The sequence below is a fragment of the Filicampus tigris genome, chromosome 6 (assembly GCF_054856515.1).
Source record: "Filicampus tigris isolate MCC_2025a chromosome 6, RoL_Ftig_1.0, whole genome shotgun sequence".
Classification (NCBI taxonomy): domain Eukaryota; kingdom Metazoa; phylum Chordata; class Actinopteri; order Syngnathiformes; family Syngnathidae; genus Filicampus; species Filicampus tigris.
In genome coordinates, this window is record NC_141222.1 from 25716410 (window position 1) to 25729562 (window position 13153).

General features: G+C 45.4%; 1 protein-coding gene across 8 annotated transcripts in view; it reads right to left on the reverse strand.

Moving 5' to 3' along the window:
- The window catches only part of fat1a (FAT atypical cadherin 1a), a 71604-nt gene that overhangs the window by 21396 nt on the left and 37055 nt on the right, over positions 1 to 13153 (reverse strand). For all 8 annotated transcript variants that reach the window (XR_015087100.1, XR_015087099.1, XR_015087101.1 and 5 more), the window contains 5 exons: positions 8467 to 8742; positions 8019 to 8229; positions 1603 to 5676; positions 803 to 999; positions 563 to 716 (listed from right to left, as the gene is read on the reverse strand). Coding sequence is in view for 5 of the 8 variants with exons in the window: in XM_086033038.1 (XP_085889164.1) it covers positions 563 to 716; positions 803 to 999; positions 1603 to 5676; positions 8019 to 8229; positions 8467 to 8742 (4912 nt within the window). In the remaining 3 variants the exon portion in view is untranslated. The remainder of the gene's footprint in view (positions 1 to 562; positions 717 to 802; positions 1000 to 1602; positions 5677 to 8018; positions 8230 to 8466; positions 8743 to 13153) is intronic.

Sequence of the window (13153 nt, forward strand, 5' to 3'; positions counted from 1 at the left end):
ACGATCATCAGATATTTTTTTTTTTTAAATCCCGGCAGTAGACTGGGCAGCAAGTATACGTGGGTTGTTACGATAACGACTGGTTACTCAATCAAAGACCACAGTACTGTCATTGTCTTGTTGAAAATTTTACACCCCCCAAAAAGTTGGCAACACTTCAAAGGCTTATTTAGCAATGGGAAATCTGAACAAGCAGCAGTTATTTACTGTATTTATTTATTATCTCAGCGGAGACTGAGGATGGCAAGAAATGTGAGCACTGCACCAAAGTGGAGAAAGCAGATTTTTACATGGCCCTTTTTCATTGAAGTTGCCTTTAAAGTTGCTGCTTGAAACCAAAATGACCCAATACCGGTTCAATTTCAAGCATTGGTGCCTGAGACCTTTTAGTGTGTCCCATTACGATAGACATATCCACCTAGTTTCAGGTTGATCGGTGAAACTGTTATCAGATGATGATTAACTTGATTGAGTCTGAGCATTTTGAAGCCCCCGAAAAGGAAAAATCATTTGTCACCTGCTGCTCAGGCCCTAACTACATATCATAGTAAAGTAGATTTACCCGTCTCGGAGTCAATGAAGAACAGTTCTGATCCAACTCCCAGTAGCTCGTAGGAGATTTGCGCGTTTGATCGGATATCGGCGTCGGTGGCTGAGACTTGCAGGATGAGTCTGCTGGCTGGCGAGTTCTCAGGAACGCTTTCACTGTAGAGAGACTAAGGGGGAAACCAAAGTTAAGACTGTCAGATTGGACTCCAACATGATAGGATTTGGTGTTAAAGCGGTGGGAAAGCTGCCTTACCTTTTCACAGATAGGGCTATTGTCATTGGCGTCCAGCACTTTGACCTCCACCACGGCTTTGGTTGTAAAGATGCCATCACTGGCCGTGACGTTGAGCAGGTAATAGTCCGTGGTCTCGCGGTCCAGAGGCTTCTTGACTGACACCTTCCATTCGTTCTGAACGTGCTCAATGGCAAACTGTCCCAGCGGGTCACCCGCTGTTGGATAAAAATAAAATGCACTTTTCTTACAAGCTACATAAATGACTGAAAAGGCAAACATTTTTCTATGAGTAATAGAACAAATCAAGGGTGAAATATCTGTAGCGATTTAAGACTTTTGGGAGGAACACAGTAACACCTTGTCCAAGCCCGACAGTACATTGCGAAAAAACAAGAATAATTAATGCCCCATAACAATGTTTACCATTGCCTACTAACTATTTCTAGAAAAACTGAAATGTCTGTGATACACCCTCTGACTCTACTTATCTTAACTCTTGCGCGACAAAATAAATAATAATCTTGTCAGATAGCAACAATTGCTTTCAACAACAGGGCGAGAGAAGGCAGTCTCGCCTGTTAAACTTCACATGCACCCCGGCATACCCTTATACTCTAATTTAATCTATTTAGCATTAGCCCCTTTAGCTTTAGCAGTTTAGCAATTGTTATCAACACAACAGGCAGGAAATGCATGTGTCAGTTGTTACAATTCACACACCGGCATCCCTTATACATCTGATACCACCTCTGACTCTACTAGCATTAGCTCCTATTAGTATTAGCGTATGACCACACGGAAAACAAAAACCAACTGACCTGTAATGAAGTAGTTGACTTGTTTGTTGATGTCCTCCGAGTCATCGTCGGTAGTACTGAGAATAGCGATGACACCGCTGGGCGGAGGGTCGTCCTCGCTGACCGTACCCTTGTAGACCTCTGCGGTGAAGCGGGGTGGGTTGTCGTTGATGTCGGCCACCATAACCTCAACTCGCGTGCCCGTTGCGTGCTGGACTTTGTCGCCCTGATCGGTGGCGATGACGGCGACGGTGTACACGCTGCGCTTTTCGCGGTCCAGCTCCTTTAGGGTAGTCAACCAGCCAGTTTCGGCATTGATGGCGAAGAGCTCGACGATGTCCTGGGAGTTGAGCTTGGCATCCAAGCTGTACAGAACGAGGCCATTGGCGCCTGAGTCCAGGTCAGTGGCTTTGACTTGAACCACCTGTGCCCCGCCAGGGAGGTTCTCTACCACCACTGCCTGGTAAGGGTCAGACTCAAAGACTGGCTCATTGTCGTTGAGATCTTTCACTTGGATGTTGACACTGACAGACGCGGCAACGTCATAGCCGTTGTGTTGAGTTTGTGCCCTCAAGGTGAGCTGGTACCACTTGGTGGTCTCATGGTCCAGGCTCTTCTGGATTTTCAGGGCACCGGTGTCTCTGTCCACGACGAAGACCTCGTTCTCATTGCTCTCTGGAGTGTTGCCGTTTACAAGGCTGTACGTAAGTTGCTGCTCGCTCTCAGCCCGGAGCACGTCGATCTCTGTTCCGATTGGTAGGTCCTCGGCCACAGTGTAGCGGTAATGAGGCTCAGCAAACTTGGGGATGGGAGTCTCAGGCGCTACGATCCGGATGTATACCTGCACGACTGAATACTTCGGCGGGTTTCCGGTGTCCTTCGCTCGGACGAAGAACGCATACAGCTCACCCTCGAGACCAATGAGGCTTTCTCTCGTCACCATGACACCGGATGTTTGATGAATTTCAAAGTTCTCCTCCACGTTCTCTACGTCGGCTTCGATGGAGTACTCTACATCAGCATTGCTTCCCTCATCCAGATCGGAGGCGACGATCTTCACCACTGATGTACCCCTAGGGGCATCTGAGGCTATTGTGACTTTGTACTCGGCAGCCCTAAACTGCGGCGCGTTGTCATTGACGTCAGTGAGGACCACATTTACTGTACAAAAGCCCACCTTGCCCCCTCCGTCTTTGGCCTCCAGAGAGATGGGAATAACCTTATCGATGCTGCTGTCTCGGTCCAGGCTCTCCAAGGTGAAGACATCACCATTTTCATTGACCGTGAACTTGCCCTTGGCTATGTCGTTGACGATGCGGTATGTGATTTGCCCGTAGATGCCTTCGTCGTCGTCTGTCGCTTTGGCCTCGGCAACCAAAGTGCCGGCGGGGGAGTTTTCCACCAGCTCTACTGCATATTCCACCTGAGAGAATGTGGGGTTGTGGAAGTTGGCACCGATGACAGTGACGTCCACGTTGGTTGAGCTTCGATATACGCCGTCCGACACAGACACGTTGAGGTGGTAAAGCGGTTGCATTTGTGGCTGGCGGTGGTTTGAAATGATGATGGCGCCAGTCTGCTTATCAATGGCAAAACTCTGGTCTTTGTTCCCCGAGACAATGGCAAACTCCAGCTTGTCTGAATCTGAGCTGTCGGCGTCCGAGGCCTGGACTTGGGTGACAAAGTGTCCGCGTGAGGCCAACTCGCTGATGGTTGCCTTGTAGGCTGGCTCAGCGAACATTGGCGCATTGTCGTTCAGGTCTGTGATGTCCACTGTCACAATCACATCGCCAAAGAGGGCAGGGACACCTCCGTCCACAGCGTGGACCCTCAGCTGGTGCTGTGCGGTCTCCTCGTAATCCAGCACTCGTGCCGTTGAGATGAGTCCCGTGTTGCGGTCGATGGCAAAGTAACTCGAGCTCTTTCCCTTCTGCTCCACCAACTGGTAGAAGATTTCCTGATTGTGGCCCGTGTCAAAATCTTTGGCCTCCACTTGCAGGACAGATGAACCGATAACAGACGCCTCTGAGATTGTGGCGTAGTAGGACTTTGACAGAAACACTGGGGAGTTGTCATTGATGTCTTCCAGGATGATGTCCACGAATACATCAGAGTGTGCCCCAGTCAAGGAGTCGGTGGCCCTGATGTTCAATTTATATGCTGGGTGTGTCTCAAAGTCCAGAGGCTGAGCCACGTGAAGGACCCCCGTGTTGAAGTCAATGGAGAACTGGTTGAAAGGGTCCCCCTCAGAGATGGTGTAAACAATACGAGGTCCCTCAGAGTCACTGGCCTGCACATGGAGAACGGGCGTGTGCACCTGGACATTCTCAGGGATTTCAATGTTGTAAAAGGGTTTCTCAAAAACGGGGACGGCATGGTTCACCACTGTAATTGGGACTTCCACTTCTGCTGATAGTACTGGATCACCACCGTCCATTGCCACAACAACCACAACAAAGTCCACGTTAAGTGATTCTTTTTCAAGCGTCTTCTTGATAGTGATTTCTCCTGAGGGGTTTATGTCAAAGTGCTTCTGAGGCTCCTTCAGCTCGTAACGGATTTCTGCATTGCGACCACGGTCCTTGTCCACCGCTGTGACCTGCCGGACCACCTGGCCTTCCTCTGCATCCATCTGGACTAGAGCGTGATAGGGGAGGTTCACAAAGGTGGGCGTGTTGTCATTGACGTCCTCCACCGTCACCGTCAAAACAACGTGGGCAGTGTCTTCAGATGGGTCCTCCTTCGTGACCTCAACTACGATGTCAAAAACGTCCTGCTTTTCTCGATCAAATGCTATTCCGGTGGTCGAAACTACCCCGGATGTCCTTCCGATTTCAAAGCGTTTGTCAGGATTTATGATTTTGAAGAACAGAGGTTCGTTTACTTGGTTACCTACAGCAGCAATGACTTCAAGTGTCCTCTTCTCAGACAAGTTCTCTGGGACAGAAGCTCTGTAGGACTCTCTGGTGAACTTCAACTTGCTCTCTTTGTTCTCCTTCAAGTGGATCTTGACAGCGACGACGTTGGCAAATCTCCCGTCCGAAACCCTGACTTTCAGCTCGTACCTGCTCCTCAGCTGGGTGACGTTCTGAATGGAGATCAGGCCAGTGTTTGCGTCCATTTTGAATTTGTCACCGATGTTGCCCTCAGAAATGGAAAACAGAAGTTTGGCATTGGGTCTGGAGTCCAAGTCGGTGGCGTTGACTTTGACAATTTCCACACCTATGTACGTTGGCACCACCACAGTCGCCTCATAGACATCCCGGCTGAAAACTGGTGGGCAATCGTTGACGTCGATGACCTCGATCGTCACGTTGGCCGCCATCTCTGCGAACAGCCGTGGTACACCAAGATCATGGACCTGCACCGTAAAGTGATAAACACTCCTCTGCTCATGATCCAAGGTGGTTGTGATCCTGACGGCTCCGGTGCTAGAGTCGACAGCAAAGTAGTTGAGGGCGAAGGGTTCCACAATCTGATAGACCAGCATGGCATTGCGGTCGCTGTCAGCATCCGAGGCACGAATGACAAATGGTGTGTTTTCTCGGGTGAGAACAACGCTGTTGACGGCAGCCGACTCACTGACCACACCTTGGAACTCCCGCTGGAGGAAAATGGGGGCGTTGTCATTCTGATCCTTCAGATGAATCACCAAGGTTGCGTTACTGGCGAGCCCAGCCATGTTGGTGCCCTGGACGACAAGCTTGTACTGCGGGGTCACCTCGTAGTCCAACTGTTTCTGTGTGACCACCACACCAGAGTTGGGGTTGATGTCAAAGGCGTTGTCCGTGTTTCCACTTTTGATTTGGTAGAACACCGACGACTGGCTGACTGCCGCCACCGAGCTCACGAAGCTCCCCGGGGTGGCCGACTCACTGATATCGGCGGAGAACACCTTCTCAGAGAACCTGGGGGCGGCATTGTCTGAGACAGTGACGGAGATGTAGACGGCGGCAGTGGTGGACAGCGGGATGGCCCCACGGTCGGTCGCCTTGACAGTGAGCTCAAAGTGGGTCTTGCCACTACGACTGAGCTCTTTGGCCACTGTGACGGTGCCCAAGACGGGGTCCACGGTGAAGGAGTTTGCCACGTTTCCTGCCAGAAACAAAGAAAATGACTGTTGGGTATAGTGCTTTGATTTTCAAGTACAAAACAATGGTAGCTTGACATACACATACTCCAACTTGACCTGCCCAGCTCTGAATACAAGAGTATGTACAGTATGTGTGAGTACAGTAAATACAGTATGTATGTTTCTACAAAAAAGTGCTATATTTCTATTTTAAAAACACAATTAAAAATGTGTGTTTTTACATGTGTTTTTTTGGGGGGAATGGGCTGGACTGGAGTAATGGCATTTCAGTTCAACTTTATGGAGAAAATTGGTTTCATATTCAAATAAACTGAGTTATGAGCTTGGTTATGGAAATTAATCAAATTCCTAAGTAAAGGTACCCCTGTACTATACGGATCATTCTTGACATTAATCCATCAAAAGTCAAACAAAAGCCACATGTTAAGAAGCTTATTAGAGCAGGAAAAAATGCTGGCAATTCTGGGGGTCGATCAAATGGTTGACATATTTGGAAACTCCAGACAAAGCCCTAGAAGTGTTGCTGAGTATTCCATTCATGAAAAACATCCAGTAGGCTGACTCATGACTTCATTAGCGCTACATTACAATGAAAGCTTTATTTAGTCCAAATGCCTGAAAGTTGGACAATTTGTAGTTTATCACCAGGATTTGGGTGAAAAACGTGCCCTGAAGTTTAAAAGTCACCATATCGGCCTAACTGGCTTGACCCCATTTTAACCAACATGTAAGCATAAGCTCAGCTCTACGTTCGACCTTGACAATGCCTGTGTGGCGTAGTTTTACTTTTTAGGTTGCTACTATAAGCAAGCACCTTTTTCTGAACAATGGACTTTCATTTAGCTTTTATGTCTTCAATGTTTGACAAGAGTACAAAAATGTATATTGCTACGTTAGCATGTCGCTAGGGTTGGGCGATATATATTATCATCGATATTATCGTCAATCATGCTTTCGTGTAATTTTACATTATTGAATATTTATACTGCCTCGAAAAGGAGAATGAGTCCGTTGATGGCCACAAAGTAGGAGGAAATGATGAAATCCTCATTCGGCAAATCAGTGTGCATAGACTACAAAGTAGGAGTAAGTGATAAACTGAGTGTGAAAGTGATAAATTCGCCGAATCAGTGGGCAGGACCCAGTCACATGATGCTGTTAGCAACCGAGCAAACGTGTTTCAAATACGGATTGTCCCGTCGTCTGAGCCGGTAAATTCATAGCAAGGCGCAAGTCCACGTCCCTAGTCTGTAAATAGTTTGGGGTTGACAAGAATGACGTCGGTGGGAATAACATTGTTAGACGTGCCAAAACAGTCACCATGAAGAGTAATTTAATTCTGTTCCACCTACAGCCATATTGATTATGAGAACAACTGCGACCGCCCAAGCACAACTTCAAAAGACATGATGATTTTTCTCGCTGGGTGACACTAATACACCGTCACATAAATCACCTTATATCAAATATATATATTTTTTTCATTTTAATTGCTGAAGTAGACACCTTTTCTCATTCTGATCGCTCTAGTAGTTGGCAGTGGTACATCAGTACTTACTACAGCTCAAAATGTCATTGGATATGTCATATCATTAAGGAATAATAGGAGACCTTTAAATGACAAAAACATTCCCAGAAATCTATGTACCCGGAAGTCTAAACGTCTCTTCTCAAGGTTTCGCATTTTTCCCCGGATGTTTTTTTTTGGGTGAGTTTTTCTTTGCCCTCCTAAGGGTTAAGATCAGGGGATGTTGATAATATTTTGCCAACTATGGGCATGTGAAGCCCTTTGAGACTTTCTTGGGATTAAGGGCTATATAAATAAAAATAAATATAAATTTGACTTGACTTGACAAAATTGTATTTTAAAGTCAATTGCTCAAATAGTAGAGTCACTCGCATAAGTGTGTTTTAACTGTCACTGCGCAGACATTGACTTTGATTTCGCTCTTATGTCTTTGATGTTTAAAAGAGTACAAATATAGATTGCTACATTAGCTACTCCCGCAAGCTACATAGTTCGCTTGTCACCACTGATCAAACGGTAGTGTGTTTCTGCATGTGTGTTTTAATGTTTCTGAACAGACACTGACTTTGATTATAATTTTGGTTTAAGATGTGGACTGTTACATTGGCTTCTTGTGCGAGTTAGCTTGCTTGTCACTTGTGATCAAGTCATAGAGTGTTTAATTTGTCTGTTTTACTGGAAATGTTACTCCTGTTAAGCCGTGTTTAGAGACTTGTGTCTATGATTTTCACACTTTTACTTGTGTCTTTGAATTTCACACGTTTAAGTTAACTTTAACCAGCATGTAATGCGTATGCGTGACTTTCGGCACTATACCTGACTCAATGCTGTAGACGACTTCTGCATTGCGTCCTTTGTCTTTGTCCAGAGCCGTGACCTGCAGCACAGCCGAGCCAACGGCGGCGGACTCGAACACGCGGCCTGAATAGGGCGTGCCGACAAACCACGGCGCGTTGTCATTGGCATCCTCCACGTTGACAACCACACGCACCAGGTTACGTTTCACAGGGATGTCCTGGTCGCGTACCTGGGAATGAACATAGAATAGTATAAATGAATAATGAAATATCTTGGGCTATCGGTATTTTAACTTCCTGTTATACCCTCAATTTTGACGGTTGGGTCCATATCTGCGCTCTAAAATTAGTCTAGGAAATACCAGCAACTTTTAGAAAGGTGCAAAACTTATAAACTCTCCAGGACACTCAACAATATACCACAGACACTCCCTACTATACCTCCAAATGCGACCATGTGCACTTACCATAACCGTGAGGACGTGGCTGTGCATGGTCTCGTGATCCAGCGGTTCAGCAGTGTACAACGTCCCTGTGCCCGGGTCCAATTTGAACTTCTTCAGGCTGAAGGGGTCAGTGCTGCTCAGAAGGGTGAAGGTCAACTTGTTCTTCTCATCCTGGTCGGTGGCGTCCACACGGAGCACTTCGCTGCCTACCGGCACATCCTCGGGCACGCTCACTTCATACTTGTCGCGGGAGAACTCAGGCCGGTGGTTGTTGGTATCAATGACGCGGATGAGCACCTGCCAGGGATGATGGAGTTTTTGTTATTTGGGGTTTTGCAAAATGAATCATGAAGCTAAGTGTAGAATTACATGCATAGAATGAATGTAATGAATCATGAAGCTAAGGGTAGAATTACGTGCATAGAATGAATGTAATTATATAGCAACAGTTTCAGTTACTATCACAATCCTCTCACACCATTGACAGCACTAACATGATCTCATTTCGTCGAAAAACACTTATGTCCAATTTTTGAAAAAAAAAATCATTTTCACGTTAATGCGATCTCTATAAAGCCGAGCCATCATTCACGTAAAAATAAGAACATTGAAAAAAAAATGGACCTAAGTGTTTTTCACATGACAGCGACGATTTGTAGGTTACAAAGGTACCTCTTATGTATAGATGTAAAAAGAAAATGACAAGAAATAAATTAAACATTTTAATCAATCAAAAATCCCAAGTGTATTATAAATGTCAAATTACTTAAGAAAATAATAAATTAAAAATACTTTTAAGAGAACTAATACACTTCTGGAAATTACACGATTCATTTATATGAAAAATATCATCTAAAGAAATACTTTGAATCAAACAAAAACATGAAATATTTCATGTCATCTTCAACACCACTTATCCTGTACAGGGTCATGGGGAGTTACTGGAGCCTATCCCAGCTGACTTTGGGCGAAAGGTAGACAACACCCTGAACTGGTCGCCAGCCAATCGCAGGGCACACACAGACAGCGCTACTGAGCGGGAACCGATCCCACACTGCCTGCACACAAGCCAGGCGAGTGTACCACCACACCATCAGCAACCATGAAATATCTAAAAAAAAAAATGTATGTATGTAATTCAGAAAATATTTATTAGCTTTTAATCATACCAGTTTTATAATTCCAAAACAATGGGCCGAATTCACTAAAGGATTGTGTAGCTTTTGCCTGGCGCCTACCCATAAAAATGGAGCAAACAGAGTCTAATTCAAAAAGCACACGTTAGATGGCGAAATGCTTCTTTATGCGTCTTGGTGCGCCGGTGTTATTTGCGCGTATTTAAATGAGGCAATAAGCATATGTTTGGTGGAGAAATTGTCCACCTCTCTGCAAATGAACCTCATTGATAACGTTTAATTCACAAACACCAGCGCTAATAGCCACACGCAGTTTGAGTGAAGCAAATAACGTCTTGAGAAAGCTGATGTAAACTTGGCGCTCCTCTAAGGAAGCCTGATCATGGCAGCAGAGGCACGGAGAAGGCCTCGTCATGCCAGGCAGAGCCGCCCCTCCCTTCACACAGATCACGCACTGTGCGTAGGGCCCCATCCGCTGTGGGGGGCCCCATTTTGCGCAAGGGGCCGCATTGCGACCTGTGTGTGACATCTGACCAATGTGAGGGAACCCTCCGACACGTACAAGAGTCGACCCCCAGGGGAAAGTATCACTGAAACAGCAAAACTAGGGGTACGTGTTTAATGTCTTCTAAATCTGTTTGGGATTTAAAAACAGAATGCTTTTGACCAGACAGCGACGATGCATTTGAATGGATGAAAGACTTTCCAAGTCCTTCTACGAAGTAAAACCTGTGACTCAAATGTCCATACATGTTCCTCTCTGCCTTTGATCAGCAGGGAAAAAAAAAAAAAAAGACTGCCGCTTTTGTGTACTCCAAACATCAGCCACCAAGCTGTAAAATTCCATCGGGAGAATGTTTTATCAACACCAGCCACTCGTCTGCTGGACTTCCGACAGAGGATTACGGAGAGCTGCTGGAATGCCATCTCCGCTTCCCAGCGAGCGGCGAGGGGGCTTCTAGCGTTGCCAAACATGGGGAACAAAGGGATCAGGCCCGATTAGACACCTGCATACCAGACACCAGGAGGTGATATCCCTTAAGGAGGTAAAAAAAGAAAAAAGAAAAGACAAAGCTGTGCAGCTCCACTCTAAAGCAGACCACAATTGGTCGTGATACTGTTTGCTGAGCACTACGACACACATATGGGTACAACCTGAGAGGAGCGATAGCACGCTGTGATGCTGGCAATGCAGCGGAGGCATCGGGCATGGTGGTGTTGAGTGTCAAGAGCAGCTACTGCTAATCACAAACTGCCATGCAATGTGAAAGCTGGCAAGTCATCAAACTTCGCCGCCATACTCTACCCACACATAATGAAAGAAAATTCAAGTCCCTCGCAATTCCATGTTGCCCATCTGTCGAGTACTGTATACGTCGTCCAAATTTGATTGCATCCAGAAGAAATCTCTAGAAAGAACTAAAGTCTTTAAAGAACTCTTACAAATGGGAAGATTATGGTCAAATATCTGTTTCAGACCAAATTGACTTCATCCCTGTGCCTTTTCAGGCATGGAATCCTGAGACTTTTTTGTGGGTCTATTCTTGATAGATATCCACAGCAAATTTCATGTTGTGGAGTAAATCTGGCTTTGAGGGCTAAATTATATTTAGTACTCTGAATGCATTTGCCAAGCCAACATGCAACTTTGGACCAAAAGAGCAGAATTCCTGCATGTTTTTAGGCTTGGATTCTTGAGGTGTTTTTGGTGGGTCTATTCATATTAGACATGTCTACCAAATGGGATGATTCCTTCAGGGGCTAAATTTTTAAAAATTCCATAGACGCAACAGAGCCAAAATGGCCACTTAAAACCAAAACGTCTGACTTGTGTCTTTACAGGCATGGCTTCTTGAGATTTTTTTTGTGGGTCTGCTCATGACAGACATTCTCCAAAATTTCATGTCGCTAGGTGAAACAAGCTTCAGAGGGCTGAATTTTTGAAACCTTTCAGCAATTGTTCAGAATTTTTGGAGTTTCTGGTTTTTCGACAAGTGAAGATGCCAAAATTATCATTTTAAACTAAAATGTCATTTGGGACTTTTTGGACATGGCATATTGCAGAGCTGGGCATCACCTAACCACGAAGTACCCGTCCGCAATTTTAGCTGACCCACGTGGTCCCAGTCGGTCTGAGTCAGCCAGACGGCGTCGAGAATGGACTTACCCGGGGCACGGGAACTTCGTGACGGTTAGGCGATGCCCAGTTCTGGCATTTTTATACTTTTTAGTGTGTCCACTCAAGTCCCACCAAATGTCATGCTGTTGAGTAAAACTGGCCTCAAGGGCTGAATTTTGGAAACTTTCTGGACGATGGGCTACCTAGCCTCTTCTTAAGGGTGCCTTTCACATCACACTCTATTGCCCAAAAGAGGCACTCAAGAATAGGGCCTCTGTTGCATGGTTGCACCCTTAAGCAGCTATTCCAGGCATGTCTTCTCATGTCATGCCAGACATCATAAAGCAGCAGATCCCTGATGTCTCACAACACACACACAAACACACTTAGACATTCTTCAAGTGACCCAATTACCATTTTGTTGGAATATGTTACCGTATGGAGTCATCACTTCACTCACTGCACACCAGACATCATAGACAGGAGGACTCCACAAGTGATCACAAAATGACTACAGCACGAACAACAACGGAAATGCTAAGGTTGTGTGAGCGCGTGTGCGTGGGCGTGCGTGTGTGCGTGCGTGTAGCCTCCTCCGGGGAATGCTGTGCAGAGGCGTGACTGTGACTGTGTGTGTACATATGACAGATGGAGCCACACTGAAGGACGGGTAGGGGGGAAAAAAAAGAAGCTGTGAGGGTGAAATGACAGAGATGGAGGCGAAAAAAAAAAGGTCAAATTTAGAAAGCACATGCTTGTGTGTGAAATGTGCAAAAACAAAATGGCTGAGAAGAACGTCACTGCAAAAACAGTCAGGAATGGGAAAAGTGTTTACATGTTAACATTCTGTTGATTTTCATTCAAAATAGCACTACGGCTATGAAGCAGAATAAAATATTGAACTGCTTTAACGCTTTCTGTACTCGGGTTGCTATCCTTGCTGTATATCGCAAATATCAACTGTTAGCAGTCAGCATGCCCCCTGAGGCACTAGATGTTGCAGAATTAAAATTAGGCCAGTTTGTCAGCATGCTGTATGATAACATACCAACTGTTGGTATGCATGAACTTCATCACTTTCTGTAATAGCATCTGACTAAAAGGGCAGCGTGTAAAATCTTTATTGAGCTGCCATAGTACTTTCTGTACTCACGTGGCTATCTTTGCTATATGTTAGCATTCCAATTGTTAGCATTCCCATTAGAAATAGTGACCGATGTCAGGGCAAGATGTAAAAAAGCTTTTCGATCTGTGTTCGTACTTCCTGTGTTTATGTTGTCCTCCTTACTATCATTTGGTATCTTACAATTTTATCAATTGTAATTTGAAATATTAACCAACGACAAGGCAAGATGTAGAATTCTCACAAATCTTTTGTACTCAGTTTGCTACTGTTGCTACATTGCAGCATAGCAACTGTAGCACGTTAGCATTTGATCAATTTCTGTAATTG